The following is an 18980-nucleotide window of genomic DNA, read 5'->3' as shown; positions in this document are numbered from 1 at the left end:
CTTCCACAGGAGTCCCCCTTTGTTCTGGAGGGATACCCCAACTGGGGTTGGTGTGGCCGTAGATGCTTCTATTAACTTGGAGCGAAGGTCCGTCTGGAGCGCCAAGAAGTTCCCTGAAGACAAGATAGTGTCGGGTACCAGTTCTTCTTCGGAGTCCTCAAAAATACGAGATAGCGCGTCGGGCTTCGTATTTTTAGATACGGGCCTGTAAGTAATGTGAAAATTAAATCTGGAAAAGAACAGGGCCCATCTTGCCTGCCGTGGGCGTAGACGCTTGGCAGTCCTCAGATATTCCAAATTCTTGTGGTCTGTGAAAATCAATATGGGGTGTGAGGCACCTTCCAGCAGGTACCTCCATTCTTCTAGCGCTGCTTTGATAGCCAGCAGCTCTCGATCCCCGATATCGTAATTCTTCTCCGCTGAGGTGAGTTTCCTCGAGAAGAATGCTACGGGATGGAGTAACTCTTTGGTGCCTTTCCGCTGAGACAGGATGGATCCTATCGCATTCTCCGATGCATCTACCTCCAAGATGTAGGGCAGGGCCGCGTCCGGGTGGCCCAGGATGGGTGCCGAGGTAAATAGCTTTTTCAGAGCTTCGAAAGCTCTTTGAGCCTCTGGTGTCCATTTGAACCGGGTTCCAAGTTTGGTTAGTTGAGTAATGGGGGAGACCAGACCCGAGAAGTTCTTGATGAACTTCCGATAAAAGTTTGCGAACCCTATAAACCGTTGGACACCTTTTTTGTCCGTGGGTTCAGGCCAATCTAAAATTGCAGAGACCTTCTGGGGGTCCATCGCGACCCCCGCAGTGGAGATAATCAGGCCTAGAAATGTGATGCTAGATTGCTCGAAGCAACATTTCTCCGCCTTAGCATATAACCCATGCTGCCGCAATCGCCCCAAAACTTTTGCCACATGTATCCTATGATCCTCTAGAGAGGGTGAAAAAATTAGTATGTCGTCCAAGTAGACGATAACGAAGACATCCAAAAAATCCCTGAAGATGTCGTTCACAAAGTGTTGGAAGGTGGCTGGTGCATTGCACAGCCCAAATGGCATGACCAAGTATTCAAAGTGGCCAAACCGGGTCCGGAAAGCAGTTTCCCACTCGTCCCCCTCTCTTATGCGTACCAGGTTATAGGCCCCCCTTAACCACTTGCCTACCAGGCACTTATACCCCCTTCCTTACCAGGCCAATTTTCAGCTTTCAGCGCTGCCGTACTTTGATTGACAATTGCGCGGTCATGCAACATTGTACCCATATGAAATTTTGATCATTTTTTTTCTCACAAATAGAGCTTTCTTTTGGTGGTATTTAATCGCCACTGGGCGCTTTACTTTTTGCGCTATAAATTAAAAAAAGTGCAAAAAATTTGAAAAAAAAAAAAAGTTTATTTGTTTCTTTTATAAAATTTTTCAAACAGGTATTTTTTCTCCTTCACTGATTTGCGTTGATGAGGCGGCACTGATGGGCACTGATAGGCGGCACTGATGGGCACTGATAGGCAGCACTAAAGGGCACTGATAGGCAGTACTAATGAGGTGGCACGGATAGGCGGCACTGATAGACAGCACTAATTAGGGCTCACGGATAGGCGGCACTGATATGCAGCACTGATAGGCGGCACTGATAGGTGACACTGATGATGGGTACTGATAGACGGCACTGACTGGCATCACTTCTGGGCACTGACTGGCGGCACTGACTGGCACAACCCCTGGGCACTGACTGGCAGCACTGCTGGGCTGCACTGGTGGGTGGCACTGGTGGGTGGGCACAGGTGGGTGGCACTGGTGGGCACAGGTGGGTGGCACTGGTGGGCACAGGTGGGTGGGCACAGGTGGGTGGCACTGCTGGGCACATGTAGGTGGCACTTCTGGGCACAGGTAGGTGGCACTGCAGAGTGGCACAGGTGGGGGCACTGCTGGGCACAGGTGGGGGCACTGCTGGGCACAGGTGGGGGCACTGCTGGGAATGGGTGGGCGGGGCTAGTGGGCGCACTGCTGGGCGGAACTTGCGGGTGTCACTGCTGGGCACCGATCATCAGGGCACTGATCATCAGTGCCGATCCCCGCTCTGACAACTGCCGGTTCTCGGCAGTACTTTCCTCACAGCGTGAGGAAAGTGCAGCCGAGAACCGGCACTTGCATTTCCCTGTGATCAGCGTGTCATTGGACACCGCTGATCACGTGGTAAAAGGCCGGTGGGATCGGCCTTTCACCACATAACGTGATCAGCTGTGTCCGTAGGACACAGCGATCACGGAGATCGCCGGGTGCGCGCCCCCTGGGGCGCGCAGGAGAGCGCGTTCTGGGAGGACGTCATATGACGTCCACTCAGAACTGGCCGGCCGCGGTGAAGCCGTCATTCGGCTATGCGCGGTCGGCAAGAGGTTAAATCAAGCTTTGTGAATATAACCGCAGCCTTTAGGCTCTGAAACAGTTCTGGTACCAATGGCAATGGGTAACGATTTTTGATCGTGACCCTGTTCAGCTCCCGGTAGTCGATACAAGGTCTCAGGGTTTTGTCTTTTTTCTCCACGAAGAAGATTCCCGCTCCTGCTGGAGAAGTGGAGGGGCGGATGAATCCCTTCTGGAGGCTGTCCTCGATATATTCCTTTAGGGCCCCCAATTCAAGCTCAGATAGGGGGAAAATACGCCCAAAAGGGATTTCAGAGCCTGGTAACAGGTCGATTGGACAGTCATACGGGCGGTGGGGGGGCAGAGTATCGGCTCCCCGCTTACTGAACACGTCCAGGAACCCATGATAGGCTGCGGGAATAACCTGTTTCAAATCGGAGTCTCCTTCGGAGCAAAGGAGAACTTGGGGCCCTGCGGGGCCCGAAGTGCGACAATGTTCCCGACAGTATGGGGAAGGGAACGAGATTGACCCGGTTTCCCAGTCAATCTGGGGGTTATGGGCCCGTAACCATGGGAGCCCCAGAATGACTGGGAAAAGAGGTGATGCAATAGCGTCCAGGCGGAGGAACTCCTGGTGCTGGTTGGCAATGATAGTGGCAATGGGGGGAGTTTCCTGATTAACTACCCCCGATTTTATCTGGGAACCATCAGCCAAAAAGATGTTGAAGCCCTTCTGTCTGTGTTGGAGAGGGATACCCTGCTGGTGAGCAAACTCTAGATCCAGGAAACAGCTGCATGCCCCCGAATCAACTATGGCTGTCACCTCCACGGTCTTTTCTGGAAGCTGAAAGGAGAGGGGCACTACTAAGTATTGCGAAGGACAGGTATTGCTAATAGACAAGGAAGAAAAACGGGTGCACTTACTCATTTTCTGAGGGCAGGATCGCACCATATGACCAGCTTCACCGCAGTAAAGGCAGAGGTTCTGGGCTCGTCTGCGCTGGCGTTCCTCCGGTGATAATTTAGGCCGTGCCAGACCTAGCTGCATAGGTTCCGGAACATCTCCTGGTGGTGGGTTCTGGATGCTTTGTCGGGTTGGTGGGCTGGGGCCTAGGAATGGACCCCAGGTATTTCCGCGACCCTGGCCGGACCTCTCAAGCCTGCGTTCCCGCAGTCTTCGGTCAATCTTAATTGTCAGGGCAATAAGGTCTTCTAGAGACTTGGGAACCTCCACCCGGGCCAGCTCATCTTTCAAGGGATCGGAGAGCCCCATACGGAACTGGTGCAATAGAGCGAACTCATTCCAGCGTGTGTCCCCCATCCACTGCCTGAAATCAGAGGCGTATTCCTCTGCCGCCCTGTCGGAGCGCATATAAGGTCGCTTCGGCAGAGGCTGCCCGCTGTGGGTCATCATACAAGATGGCCATTGCTTCAAAGAAACTATTGACCGATCCCAGGTGAGGATCATTGTTTCCCCTTAGCCGGTGGGCCCAATCCTGGGGTTCACCCTGTAATAGTGAAATAATGAATCCTACCTTCACGTTTTCGGTCAGGAAGGTACGGGGTTGTAGCTCAAAGAACAAGAGACAGGAATCACGGAATGACCGGAAGCGTGTGCGGTCCCCGTGAAAACGCTCCGGTAAGGGTACTCGGGGTTCTGCCATAGGGAGCGGGGCGGAAGCCCCTGAGACTGGCTCCTGAGCTACCAGGGCCGGGGGTGCAGAAACCGGGGCCTGTGGGGCAGGGTCAGAAATAGAGCCAGTCTGGATGCGATTCTCCAGCTGCATGCATCTGTCCTGCAGGGCCGTTACGGCCTGCGTCAAATTAGCTAGGTGCCTGCAAATTTCCTCTAGCGGGGAGGGCCCTCCTCTAGGCTCAGTCATGGCCTTTTGGTACTGTAAGGGACCGCCCGGCGGTACCACTAGCACTCCACTGATCGGATGTTCCCAGCGCACGGAGTCTAAGCCCCAGAGTACTTGTTCACCAGGGCCCCTGATGGTGGGGATGGACTTGGAGTACCCCAGGACCAGGTTGTGACTACTGAGGACACCCGTCAGTGGTAGGGGTATTCGCCAGGGGCTCCCACGGGAGAGAGCCAGGTATGAGGAGTCCCCGTTGAGAGGGATGGATGGATGGATGGCTGAGCAGGTGCAGGATCATACAAGCCGGGTCGGTAACTATGGGGACGGTGCGGTACAGAGCAGCGGGCAAAGAATAGTCGGGTCACACGCCAGGTCAGCAACAGCAGGTCAGATCCAATAGGGGGCATTCAGGAGAGAGGTCAGGCAAGCAAGGGTCAAGAACAGGAGAAAACAGCAAGGTCAGGGCACAATCCGGGTCAGCAACTTACTTTAAACAGGTTCACAGGTTCACAGGATACAAGAGACCAAAAGGCACTGAATGACAGCTCAGGGCCGTTTAAATATCCCGCCCTGAGCTGTCATTGGTGCCAGGCGCGCGCCCGTGGTCACTACTGCGCATGCGCGAACCTGATTGCCGCGGTCGGCCAAGTCCCGGCGCTCGCGTACAGGGAGGTGTACTGCGCCTGCGCCGAGCCCAGCGGCGCGGCGATCTCCGACACCTACCCTATATTTTTTCATTCTACAGTTGTGGCCAAAATTATTCAACCCCCAATGCTGTAAAGGGGTTTAGGGACTATAGTGTACATTTGGAATTGTATTCAGAATCAAATCCTACAAGGACGTTGTAACTACCCAAATGCAACTAAAATGACATCAATTGTTTATGTAATACAGTAGTAAATGGTTCTTATGTGGTTTCTTCATTGCCACAATTATTCAACCCCTTAAAGACTACCACTCTGAAGAACAGAGGTTCATACAGGTGCTTTCCATCAGGTATTGAAAACACCTGTGGATGTCACCGAGCAGCAATCAAGCATAATAAGCACCAATTAGGCAGCTTTAAAATGACTGTGATACTCAGCTCCTTCTAGACATTTACTGGTGTGGTTACAAACATGGTGAAGGCAAGAGAATGGTCCAGGAAGACAAGAGAAGAGGTGATTTCTCTTCACAGGAAGGGCAATGGCTATAAGAAGATTGCAAAGATGTTAAACATACCAAGAGACACCTTAGGAAGCATCATTCGCAAATTCAAGGCAAAGGGCACTGTTGAAACGCTACCTGGTCGTGGCAGAAAGAAGATGCTGACTTCGACTGCTGTGCGCTACCTGAAGCGTAGAGTGGAGAGAAGTCCCCGTGTGACTGCTGAGGAACTGAGAAAAGATTTGTCAGATGTGGGTACAGAAGTTTCAGCCCAGACAATAAGACGCACACTGCGTAATGAAGGCCTCCGTGCCAGAACTCCCAGGCGTACCCCCTTGCTGTCTCCAAAGAATAAGAAGAGTCGACTGCAGTATGCCAAAAGCCATGTGGACAAACCACAAAAGTTGTGGGATAGTGTTCTGTGGACTGATGAAACAAAATTAGAACTGTTTGGGCCCATGGATCAACGCTATGTTTGGAGGAGGAAGAACAAGGCCTATGATGAAAAGAACACCTTGCCTACTGTGAAGCATGGTGGAGGGTCAATCATGCTTTGGGGCTGTTTTGCTTCTGCAGGTACAGGGAAGCTTCAGCGTGTGCAAGGTACCATGAATTCTCTTCAGTACCAGGAGATATTGGATGGAAACGTGATGCAGTCCGTCACACACCTGAGGCTTGGGAGACGTTGGACCTTTCAACAGGACAATGATCCCAAGCATACCTCCAAGTCCACTAGAGCATGGTTGCAGAGGAAAGGCTGGAACATTTTGGAGTGGCCATCGCAGTCACCAGACTTAAATCCGATTGAGAACCTCTGGTGGGACTTAAAGAAAGCAGTTGCAGTGCGCAAGCCTAAGAATGTGACTGAACTGGAGGCCTTTGCCCATGAAGAATGGGCGAAGATACCCGTAGATCGCTGCAAGACACTTGTGTCAAGCTATGCTTCACGTTTAAAAGCTGTTATAACTGTAAAAGGATGCTGTACTAAGTACTAAGATTGAATGTCACTTGGGGGTTGAATAAAACTGATAATGCTGTGAGCACAGAAAAGACATTTGTGGTTATTTCATTATAACTGTTATGTTATATTTGTCTGACCTACAAGTGCCTCTTTAATGTAAATGTAAGCAAGATGACTGAATGATCAAAAGCAATGTCAAACTGGCCAAAACACTCAATTTCAGTGGGGGTTGAATAATTTTGGCCACAACTGTATATTGTAGAGAATGAAACAGGCAGAGAGTCAGGTGCAGCAGGAGAATGAAGCATACATGGGTGGGGGGAATGATGAACATCTGCTGGGTAAGCAATTTAAATTGGTTGTAAACGACAGACATGAAATATGAACACAGCATGTCCCTCTATAGTGTGTATTTGTCACAATTAAGAACACTAATGTCATCTCTGTCTTCTGCCTCATCCTTCTGCTATCTGTATGAGTCACTTCTGACACGTTTTCCTGACACCAAGAGAAAAAAGATGACAGGGCAGAGCACAGCCTGAGATTGACCAACTCAGCTCTGTTCCTGTGTGCTGTGTGAAGGGGGTGTGTCCCTCCCCTCCAATCAGCTCTCTGATCTCTTACAGTACAGTGTGTAACTGCAGCTCCCCGCCCCTGCTTTTCAGATCTGGGAGATCCGGTGTAAATTCTGCACTTTGAATGGATGTAGAGGACAGATTGCTTTAGATAAACAGGTACACCTTTATATAGGAGGATTTGTTTAATCTCTGTGTATCACCGAAGGCCAACCAATCAACTGGGTATATACAAGCGTTTACAACCACTTTAACCACTAGGGGACCGCCCGCAGTACATACACTGCTACAAGGCAGCCCCTGTGCGCAGGATCACCTATATAAACGTGATCCTGCATTTCGGGATAGGGGGCGTGCACGAGGTGTGTTACCGCCCTACCCGCGCCGCCGATTGCGTCAATCACTGGGTCCCGGCCAGTGATTACCCACCAGAGCCCGGTGATTGCCGACAAACACAGATGGAGGATGGCTGCATTGTTTACAATGCAGCTCTCCTCCCTGTCAGTTTGGGCACACTGATCCAGATGGATGAGCTCAACCTTCTGGATCAGTGTACTTACAGTGAAGCATACACCCCCGCCCCCTAGTAAAACACTCCCAGCACATAGTTAACCCTTTGATTGCCTCTCATTGTTAACCCCTTCCTCTCCAGTGCCATTAGTACAGTATCAGTGCTTTATTTTAGCACTGATTACTGTATTGGTGTCTCTGGGGATGTCTGTGACCCCAAGTCAGTTCCCCCCAGTGTCAGAATGTCAGCCGCAGTCCCGCCATGAGTCGCTGATCGCCGCCATAAGTCGCTGATTGCCACCATAAGTTGCTGATCGCCGCTATTATTAGTATTAAAAAAAATCCATTATCTATATTGCCATTTGTAAACGCTATAAGTTTCATGTAAACCAATTAATTTACACGGATTGGAATTTTTTTTTAGCACAGACATGTCACAGAATACATTTTGACCTAAATTTATGACAAAATTTTACTTTGAAATTTTTTTACTGGACATGTTTTATAGCAAAAAGTCCAAAATATTGTTTTTTTTTTCAAAATTGTCAGTCTGCCGGATGCCCAGACTACATGGGGAGTAGTGGCAAGATAGTTTGGGACTTGGTGTCATCCTTTTTCCATATGGGGTACCACTTATACGTTGACAACATTTATTCAAGCATGCCACTATTTAGACATTTGTACAATCTTGGAATTGGTGCATGTGGCACCATGTGACCTAATGTGTGCCCACCATTAGTAGTAGGTAGATGCAGAGCGGTATATTCTAATGGTGGGAATATCACACACTTGTTCTGGCAAAGATTTCTTCTCTTTTTTTCATTCAGTACACAGGCTGCATACAAAAAAAAAAAAGAAGAAGAACATAGCAAATAAACCCAACAAGGACCAGCGACGTATTGGTCCATCACTGTACTTTGAATGGTTATACTAGGATGATGCTTACAGCTGCAGGCATCATCCTGGTATCATTTTTTTCAGCCAGCGATCAGCTTTCAATTAAAAGCAATCCTAGTGGCTAATTAGCTGCAGGATTGCTTTTACAAGCAGTGGGAGATGATGACCCCCCCTCCCCCGCTGCCTTCCACGGCCTTCTCGGGCAGTCCCGTGCCATCGGGGGAAACTGAGAATGCAGCCCGTGTTTCTGCCAGCTGACCATAGAGCTGATTGGAGACCAGAATGGTGCCAATCATCCCTATTGTCTAAGAAATCGGAAGCTATGAGCATTTCATCACTTCAGTTTCGCAGGATATAAACAGCGCCATTTGTAAATTGAGAAAGCATCTGATCACACCGACCTTGGTGAGATTAGATAATGTAAGGGCAGAGGAGATATCTAGAGTCTGATAGACCCCAGATTTCTAAAAAAAAATATATGACAATGCCCATTGAAATTATAGGGGATATTTGCATTCCCTGTGATAGCATTAAAAGTGATAAAAAAAACCATAAAAGGAACAGTGTAAAAATAATAAAAAAAAAACAAAATAACTTAAAAAAAAGTACCCCGTGTGTGCACACCTGTATGTGTGTGCGTTGACCCTGTGTCGGTATGTAAACAGCAGTTGCACCATGCAGGTGAGGTATCGCCGTGAACGTCAGATCAAGGGCAGTAATTCTAACACTAGACCTCCTCTGTAAATCTAAAATGGTAGCTTGTAAAAGCTTTTAAAGCATTGCCTATAGATATTAAAAATGTATGCAGGTGGTTGCCATTGCACGGGGCATGCACAGTTTTGAAAGCATATCATGTTTGATATCTATTTACTCGGCATATTATCATCTTTTATATCTTACCAAATAATTGGCCAATATATTGTGTTTTTGTGCATTAAAAGTTAAAAAAGTGTATTTTTTTTAAAATTGCGTTTGAAAAATCTCTGCGCGAGTATTATGTGACATAAAAAAATTGCAGTACCCATTTTATTCACTAGGGTGTTTGCTTTAAAACATATATACTGTTTGGAGGTTTAAATTAATTTCCTAGCAAAAAATACTGTTTTTTTTCATGTGAACAAAAAGTGTCAGAAAAGGCTTGATTTTCAGATGGTTAGAAGAGTGAGTGATGTGTGGCATAAACTTCTAATGCTGGGCACAAAATGCCCCCACCCCCAAAACGACCCCTTTTTGGAAAGTAGACACCCCAAACTATTTGCTGAGCAGCATTTTGAATCAATAGAAAAATTTATTTTTTTACCATAAGTTTTTGCAAAATGACAAAAAAAAACAGTATTTTTATTTTACACAAAATTGTCACTTAAATGATTTATTGCTCATACATGCCATGGGTATATGTGGAACTACTCCCCAAAATACATTCTGCTACTTTTCCCGAGTATGGGGGTACCACATATGAGAGATGTTTTGGCAGTTTAGCCAAGTACAGGACCCCAAAATTCAATAAGCACCTTCAGGCTTTTAAAGGGCTTTATTTCCTCATTACACTTCCTTACTACCTATCACAGTTTCGGAGGCCCTGAAATGCCAGAATAGCCCCAAAACCCCCCAAATGACCCCTTTTTGGAAAGTAGACACCCCAAGGAATATGATAAGAAGCATGGCGAGTATTTTTCAGATCTCGTTTGTTGCCACAAGTTTTTGGAAAATGAAGAAAAAAAGCAAAAACATATTTTTTATTTTTTTAAAACCTTGTGAGAAAAAATGAGATCTGCAAAATACTCACCATGCCTCTTTTTAAATTCCTTGGTGTGTCTACTTTCCAGAAAGTGGTCATTGGGGGGGTGGGAGGTTGGTGCTATCCTGGCATTTCAGGACCTCTGAAACTCTGAAACTGTGATAGGTAGTGAGGAAGTGAAATGAGGTAGTTCTGCATCTTCAGACTTTCAAAGAGGTCATTGGATTTCAGGCTCCTGTATTTTGGGGTTTAATTCCACATATACCTTTGGCTTGTGTGAGAAATATATAATTTAAATGACAACTTTGTGTATAAAAAATAAAAAATGTTTTTGTCATTTTCCAGAAACTTGTGGAAAAAAAAAATCTTCCATGGACTCCATGGGGTTTATTTACTAAAGCTGAAGAGTGCAAAATCAGACTCACTTCTGCATAGAAACCAATCAGCTTCCAGGTTTCATTGCCAAAGCTTCATTGAACAAGCTGAGGTTAGAAGCTGATTGGTTTCTATGCAGAAGGGAGTCTGATTTTGGACTCTCCAGCTTTAGTAAATAAACCCCCATATGTCTCTTGGCAGATAGCTTAGGGTGTCTACTTTCTGAAAAGGGGTCATTTGGGGGTGTTTGTACTATGCTGGTATTTTAGCACCTCAAGAAATGTGATGGGCAGTCAGAAAGTAAAAGCTGTGTAAATCCCATTATCTATACCATAGATCAGGGATTAAAAAAGCCGCTGCCAAATGCGAGGGGAAATCCTTGTGTGGCGAGCAGTGGCGTCCTGAGGCAGGTGCTGGGGGTGCGGTCCGCACACGGCCACTCCCAGTACAAGGTGAATGGACAGTGGTCCTTCCTCACTGAGCTCGCCCAGCCCTGCTGTCAGAGGGGAGAGGAGGGGAAGGTGCAGCTCACCGTCACCTCCAGGACAGCCCGCGCTAGCAGTGAAGCCCTTGGTGTCCCTTGGTAACGGGCTGGGAGTAGAGGAGCCCGCACTTCTTCTGGGAGTGCCAAGACCCGCCCCCTCCCCACTGATCCCTCCATCTACTTACCTACTGCTAATCCGGAGCCCTCATCACCACACACAGCAACACGTGTGAGCTCCGGAGGAGAGGCCCGGAGGAGCCCGAGCACAACAGCAGTGACAGGGTGAGTGTCAGTGGACAGGGCATGGGATTGGGGGCAGATCACCTGTCTGCATGGAGTGTCCTGGGCCTGACTGAGAGCAGGTGAGGGGGGCCCTGAAAGGGGGTGCTGCCTTCATCTCTGTGGGGTAACTCTTGGCCTCTGTGGTCTGGCCTCAAAGCATACATTGATTTCAACACTGGATTTCAGTCATTCCCACTCCGCTCCTATTATTCTGAAGTTTGTAAACTGATTTTGCAAAGATCTCCACACATTTAGGGTAGGTTCACACTATCTCATTGCTCTGAAAAGTGATCCATGGTGGATTGCTTTTCAGAGTGTGGCTAAACTGACCCTGTCAGAGGTTCAAGCGATTTTAAAGGTAATTTTATTTTGAATAAGAAAAAATAGCAAACATGTCATACTTACCTGCTGTGTGCAGTGGTTTTGCACAGAGTAGTCCCGGTCCTCCTCTTCTTGGGTCCCCCGCCTGCGCTCCTGGCCCCTCCCTCCTGCTGAGTGCCCCCAGAGCAAGCAGCTTGCTATGGGGCACCCGAGCCGCTGCTCTGCGTATCTATTCACATGCAGAGACGCAGCTCGTCCACGCCCCTCTCTCCTTATTGGCTGTAATTGCACCCTATTGCTATTAAGCTATTGCTGTTATGTTTAAATTGGCATAATAAAGCTATGTTATAATTGCAGTTTTTTATATTTTGGACTCTTTTTTCTAAAGAAAAATGTAGTTTCATAAGCTTTAGGGGGCGTGGTTGGGGGCAGGGCTGGGGGCGGGGTTGGGGGACGGGATGGGGGTGGGAGTGGAGGCGAACCTGGGCAAGGTTGGGTGGGGCAACTGGTGGAGAGTAAGGTTTGTGCCTGGCTAGTAGGTCTAGACTCAAAATTTTAAGCCCTGCCATAGATTGTAGATGCTATAACTTTCACACAAAGCAATCAATATACACTTATTGGGATTTTTTTTTTTACCAAAAACATGTAGCAGAATACATTTTGGCCTAAATTTATAACTAACTTTGAGTTTACCATATATTTTTTATAGCCGAAAGTAAAAATATTGTTTTTCAAAATTTTTGGTATTTTTTTGTTTATAGTATGAAAAATAAAAAGCGCACAGGTGATCAGATACCACTGAAAGAAAGTTCAATTTGTGTGAAAAAAAGGATGTAAATTTCATTTGGGTGCAGCATTGCATGACCGCACAGTTATCAGTTGAATTAGTGCAGCGCCGAGTAGCAAAAAGAGGCCTGGTCATTAAGGGGGGGTAAATCCTCTGGAGGGCAATGGTTAAGCTGACCAGGTATGTCCAAACTGTATTATCAATATTGGGTTGAGTGTAAATATGAGGTTTTCATCTTGTGAAGATCAGCAACTCTGGGGCTGCAATCCCAGTATTCAAAGACCTAGACTTGACCATCCTGCTTTAAAATGTGATTTTCTTGTGGTTTTGCCTTATTTCTAAACTCTATGTTTTAGCATAACTCAGCCCAGATTTACTCTGTAGGCAGTTTTGCAGAGCAGCTAGTGGAAACGGTCATTTGAGTAAGGGAAAAATCACGTCATTTTGTGTGCCATTCAGCTGGTCATGCAGCTCTACATTTTTCCACAGCAATGCAATTATGGTCTGAAACATTCACTTAGGAGACATTCTTTTACCAGAAGAACCTGATGGTAATTTTCCCAGCATTGTGTATCCCAAGATGTGACAAGCATTAGTTTTCTACTTATTTTCCTTTTCTCTCTTCAGCTCCTGCTTTTGCAGAACTATTCACACAACATAATCAGGACAGAATAAAATACAGAACTAAAAAAAAGTGAAAGAAAGTTCAGTAAGCACAGCATTTAACAAAGAGGCCCCAGTGTAACTATCGATGTCTCATGCAGGAGCGAGGTCTGCCGGCTGTATGCTACACAGCTAAGCCATTCAGGACTGAGCCAAGCCTGGCTTCCACAGAGGGCTCAGGGGCAAAGGCTGGTCAAAGTGCTCTTATGTATGGCTAGCCAGACCCAAGGCAGAACAAAGAATGGATATAACAGCCAACTAATGGTAAAAAGAATGTTGGAGCTGCAACTGGGGTCCATTATTTTCAGCGCTGCATAGCTGTGAGTAGAACATGCACATTACTAGCTTAAAAAGGGAAATAGTTCTTTAAAAGTACTGGGTACATCAAATTTCAGGAAGAATCTTACTCATAAAATGAATAGCGAGCGCGTGCTAATCTCTCAGCAGTTTGTTTCTGTTCCCTCTCTATTTTTTATTATTTTCTATGGGTGTGAAATTCTACTAATCTAAAGTCTTTCTTCGACCCTACAGATGAAATCATGCAGCAAGAGATCAGGCCCCTGCTTGCCGTGGACATCATGGAACAGCTACATCGGCAGTTTGCTACCTTGCCGGGTAAGATCTGCATGAACCATGTCTGTGCATTTTGGCAGATATTATGCATGATGTCTGAAGCTTAACATGTTAAATAGAATTTCAGCTTCACAAAAAAACTACAATCTCATTTAGCTATTTTGCGCTCAGTGAGTGTACGGATTCATAGATTTTTACGTACGGATTCATAGATTTGCATGTACGGCAGCTTTGAACAACTAGCTATTGTAGTTTGCTGGTGTTAAGTTGAAAGCCACAAGGCTATACATGGTCCTCCACTATTACTTTGGCAGATAGGAGATAAAGTAACATTTCCCTACAGAAAAGAGCAATCAAACCTTTGAAGCAGAACTATAGGCAAAACTTTTTTTTTCATTTTGGATAGAGCAAGGGAGGGTTATAACCCTTGGTGAAAACATTTAAGTGCTGCGCTGGTGTGTTAAATACCCCTTTTTTCCAATAAACTCTTACACCTAATTGATGCAAATAAATCACGTTATATATTAATATAATTTCATAATTTTTTTAATGTGATTTATTTGCATCAATTAGGTGTAAGAGTTTATTGGAAAAGGGGGTATTTAGCACACAAGTACAGCAGGTAAATGTTTCCACCATTCACCTTTACATATTAAAATAATTTCATAATTTTTTTTAAAGGTGAATGGTGGAAACATTTACCTGCTGTACTTGTGTGCTAAATACCCCCTTTTCCAATAAACTCTTACACCTAATTGATGCAAATAAATCACATTAAAAAAATTATGAAATTCTATTAATATGTAAAGGTGAATGGTGGAAACATTTACCTGCTGTACTTGTGTGCTAAATACCCCCTTTTCCAATAGACTCTTACACCTAATTGATGCAAATGAATAACATGAAAATTTATAAAATTATATTAACGTGTAAAAACATTATAATGTGCATAAACAAATGTCCATATTATAACATAGAATGCAGATGATCCGCTCTTCAAGCTGTCTATTAGGCAACAGTTTCCACCTCCGTGCTCTACATAAAGATATTTCAGTGAATCACCACCATCAGGTGTGCTCTCACCTTAGCAATATGACCGCCCACTATGGGATTGATTTGCTAAAGGAGAACAGACTGTGCACTTTACAAAGTGCAGTTACATTCTGCCAGTGCAGTTGCTCCAGAGCTTAGTAAATGAGCAGAAGCTCTGCTGGCTTCCATCAACCAATCTTGTTCAAGCAAAAATGCAGTTCTTTTTCATGTTCCTTGCACGTGATTGGGTATTCTTTGCAAAGTGAATCTTTACCTCATTTACTAAACTGTGGAGCAACTGCTCTTGCAGAGTGCACAGTCTATTTGCCTTTAGTAAATCAACCCCTATGTGTTCGGCCTCAAAACGCTTGTGTCCCTCTATGAGGACAATGGCCTCCTCTCCACCCAGAGCCACACCGTCAGTCACGGATCTATCCTTCTCCTGCAGCCTCCACTCTACACCATGTAAAGGGAATACTAGATATAGTGCTTTATCCTTAAAACCACTTTATTCATCACCACAAACAGATAAAATACCACTCACATATAAAAGGTACTAGATTGCACCAGATATTATTATTATTATACAGTATTTATAAAGCACCAACAGTTCGCTCAGCGCTGTACATTACAATGGGAGACAGAACATGCGACATGCGACAGTACAATAACAATACAATGCGATACCAGATATATACAGCTTCAGACTAAAATATGGTAACTCTCTGCAATAATGCTGTGAGAAAGTCAGAACACTTGCTACATCATGTGTGGACATTGTGATGTCATCCAAGCCCCACCCCAACATGTTTTGTCACAGGGCACGTGACTTCATGGAGAAAAAAATACTTATTACTTAGAGGGTTATAACCCCTGTGTCGCCATCTGTGTCCCATTTCATACATTTCCCTTCACTTACTGTCCCATAACCAAACAGGAAGTGAGAGGAAAGCCCGCAAATTAAAGGTATACCTTGGGGACCCCTAGGTCACCAGAACTAGTGTCCCCATTGGAAGATTTTCCCTCTATTACTTTTCTGGGAACAACCCAAAATGTGGGATTTTCTTTTACTTTCACTTTCAATGATAATGGCAAACAGGACAAATAGAGAGGCTGAATCTCTTTAACGGGGGCACAGACAGCAATAACAAATGACAGTGGTTCTAATCCCTCTCAGCTTGATCCAAAACAAAAATTTTTTTTACCTTTAGTTATACTTTAACCAGCTCTTTTTGTGCATGTTATGAGAATCTATATTTATTTATTTATTTTGCATGTCTGGGCATCTCCCTTACAATGCAGTAGTTGGCAGCATTGGGTTGGTCTGCCAAAAGCAACAATTAAAAATTTTACATGGTCTAAATACAATATGTGGAAGCCATTGCAAAAGGCCCCTTTCATGTAATTGGTTACCCAACAGTCATAAACGTTGGCCTATTTCCAAAAAGAAGAAACTGAAATGTCCTATTAGTATTTTTCTGAAGATTCCATTTAAGTGCTTCATACAATTTATCAAGGTGTGTAAAATCGTAATTTTGATTTATCTAATTGTAATTTTGCCAACCTTTTTATTGGAAGTTGCTGAAGGGAAAGTAAATGAAAAGATAAACTGCATATGAGATGAGGGTTTGTTAGTTAAATGTACTTTAATTCTGACTGCTGGCTGTTTGAGCAAAAATCTCTTTGCTGTCTTTTTTTTGTGGTTGATTTGAGGTAGCCACTTTGAGCTGCTGTCCTGGCCAATTTTTTTTTTTTTGCTGCAAGGCTTCTCTCTAAAAAATGGGCATTTGCTTCAGGTTTTATTTTATGCTAATATGCTCTTATTTTGCTTTAAAAATAGGCAGGTTTTTCTATTCATGGATTTTTTTTTTACTATTTTCATTTTATGTTGATATGGCCTTTTGGGGTGCTCAGAAGAGAGCATTCATTTGTTACATACAAGTGCAAGTACAGTATGCGCCTAAACCACCTCACTTTATGTCACTCTCATTCACTGTAAACTCTTTTCTCCATAGATAAAATAACATTTAGTCATATACCAATTAAGCCTGTTATCTCTGATTAAACTGTCCTGCTGCTGGCAAATTTACCCCTGCTGTATTTTCTGCAGTATTATAATTCATGTAATAAAGCTCCAGCTTGCCATCTTTGTCTCTTGGAAATTTGGGCATAGCCTTGCTCAATAAAATGTTTTTGCTGCTGGCCAAATTTACACTGCTGTGTCATCTGCAGTTTCCTAAAATCACCTTCCTGTAAACTTTTTCTCCAGTACATTTTGATAAATTTTCCCTCGCTAAAGTGGTCCTGCTGCTGCCAGATCGTTGTACCATCTGCCATCATATAATTTTTAATGAGAGTGAAAGAATTTGGCAAACAGTTTTGCATCAGAGAGAACAGGGACAGATACAGTGAACTACTAGTCAACATCTATCTGCTGGTCAATGCGTGTCTGTTGCTGTTTGGTACAAAAAAAAATTCACTCCTAGAGACTTTTTTTCAAACTGAACTGAATCAGATTGGGGTGCTGCTGTTTTACGTTAGTCAGGCTAACTGTAAAAGAAAATAAATCGATTGTACAGCCAAATAGTTGCCACCAGTGTACGTTGTCTCTGAGACAGTCATTGAAAATGTTATTATTCTATAACACCACATACAGCTTTATATCTCAAAAAGAAAAAAAATCCTTCCTCAAATCTGGCAATCAGTTTACATCAGGGTTGCCAACCTTCTGAAGTGAAATTTACTGACTTGACACAAAAAAAGTACTGACTGGGCCAATTTTTTTTTACTGACTCAACACAAAAAATACTGACAGAGCCAAATTTTTAATTACAGCTCAAAAAGTTAGCCAAAACAACTGTTTTCAGTGTAAAATCAATATTTAAGCTATAAACATGTAGCAAGTGCAATTATCAAGTGCTTAAGGTATAACAAAAGGCATTAAACATATTTCTCCTTTTACATGAAGGGCAGGTTTATATAACCCAATACAGAGTTCCCCCTTACATCAGAGTCTGCAGAGTACAAGGGGGAATTTGTGCACCCTGATGTAAAAGATAACGTTGTGGACTCTGATGTAAGTGGGAATGCTGCAGACTCTGGTGTAAAGGGAAACTTTGATCTAGAGGGAACTTAGTTTGGAGGAGCCAGTGTCGGCAGGGAGACCTAGGAAAAGACAGAGCAAAGAACAGATATCACTCTGCTGCCATGACAGGACTGCAGCTGGGACTAGAGGAGCAGTATTGGCAAATGCATCTGCCTGCGCTTTCCATGCCCGCTTGCCCAGCTTGCTCCCAGTGTCTTTTGGCGGAAGTGTACTCTGCCTCAAAAAAGACCAGATTTTTATGAACAGAGAAATGAAGGGAACTCTTAAGGCAGGGGTCTTCAAACTTTTTAAACAGGGGGCTGGTTCACGGACTTTCACACTGTTGGGGGTCCGGACTAAAGTTTGAAAAAAATATGAACAAATTCCTATGCACACCACACATATCTTATTTGTAGTGCAAAAAACAGAAAATAAAACAAAAAAAAGCAATACAATATTTAAAATGCACTGTACTCTGTAACGCGCTGGACACCGCAATGCCCTGGACACCAATATGGACTGTACACTGTAACGCACTGGACACCGCAATGCACTGTACTCTGTAACGCGCTGGACACCGCAATGCCCTGGACACCAGTATGGACTGTACACTGTAACGCACTGGACACCGCAATGCACTGTACTCTGTAATGCACTGGACACCGCAATGCCCTGGACACCAATATGAACTGTACACTGTAATGCACTGGACACCGCAATGCACTGTAGTCTGTAACGCTCTGGACACCGCAATGCCCTGGACACCAGTATGGACTGTACACTGTAACGCACTGGACACCGCAATGCACTGTACTCTGTAATGCACTGGACACCGCAATGCCCTGGACACCAATATGCACTGTATACTGTAACGCACTGGACACTACAATGCACTGTACTCTGTAACGCACTGGACACCACAATACACTGTACACTGTAACACACTGGACACCAAATGCACTGTACACTTTAACGCACTTGGCACCGCCATGCACTGTACACTGTAACGCACTGGAAACCACGATGCACTGTACACTGTAACACACTGAACACTGCAATACACTGCAACGCACTGGACACCGCAATGCACTGTACACTGTAATGCACTGTACTCTGATACACTGGACACTGCAATGCACTGCGCACTGTAACACACTGGACAACAAAATTCACTGTACACTGTAACGCACTGGACACCACAATGCACTGTATTCTAATGCACTGTACACTGACACTGCAATGCACTGTATTCTAATGCACTGTACACTGACACTGCAATGCACTGTAGCTGGTGCCTGGTGTGTGCTTCTCCTCTCCTGTTGCTCCTCTGA

General features: G+C 44.9%; 1 protein-coding gene across 7 annotated transcripts in view; it reads left to right on the top strand.

The window, feature by feature from the left end:
• Positions 1-18980, top strand: part of MCF2L2 (MCF.2 cell line derived transforming sequence-like 2) — a 371113-nt gene that overhangs the window by 58158 nt on the left and 293975 nt on the right. For all 7 annotated transcript variants that reach the window (XM_089675584.1, XM_089675583.1, XM_089675586.1 and 4 more), the window contains exon 2: positions 13491-13574. In XM_089675584.1, the coding sequence (XP_089531710.1) occupies positions 13491-13574 (84 nt within the window). The remainder of the gene's footprint in view (positions 1-13490; positions 13575-18980) is intronic.

Source organism: Staurois parvus, unplaced genomic scaffold (assembly GCF_062004578.1).
Source record: "Staurois parvus isolate SC_StPar_1 unplaced genomic scaffold, SC_StPar_1.0 ptg000155l, whole genome shotgun sequence".
Classification (NCBI taxonomy): domain Eukaryota; kingdom Metazoa; phylum Chordata; class Amphibia; order Anura; family Ranidae; genus Staurois; species Staurois parvus.
Note: the sequence above shows the minus strand (reverse complement) of the source record. Positions and strands in the feature narration are given on the sequence as shown.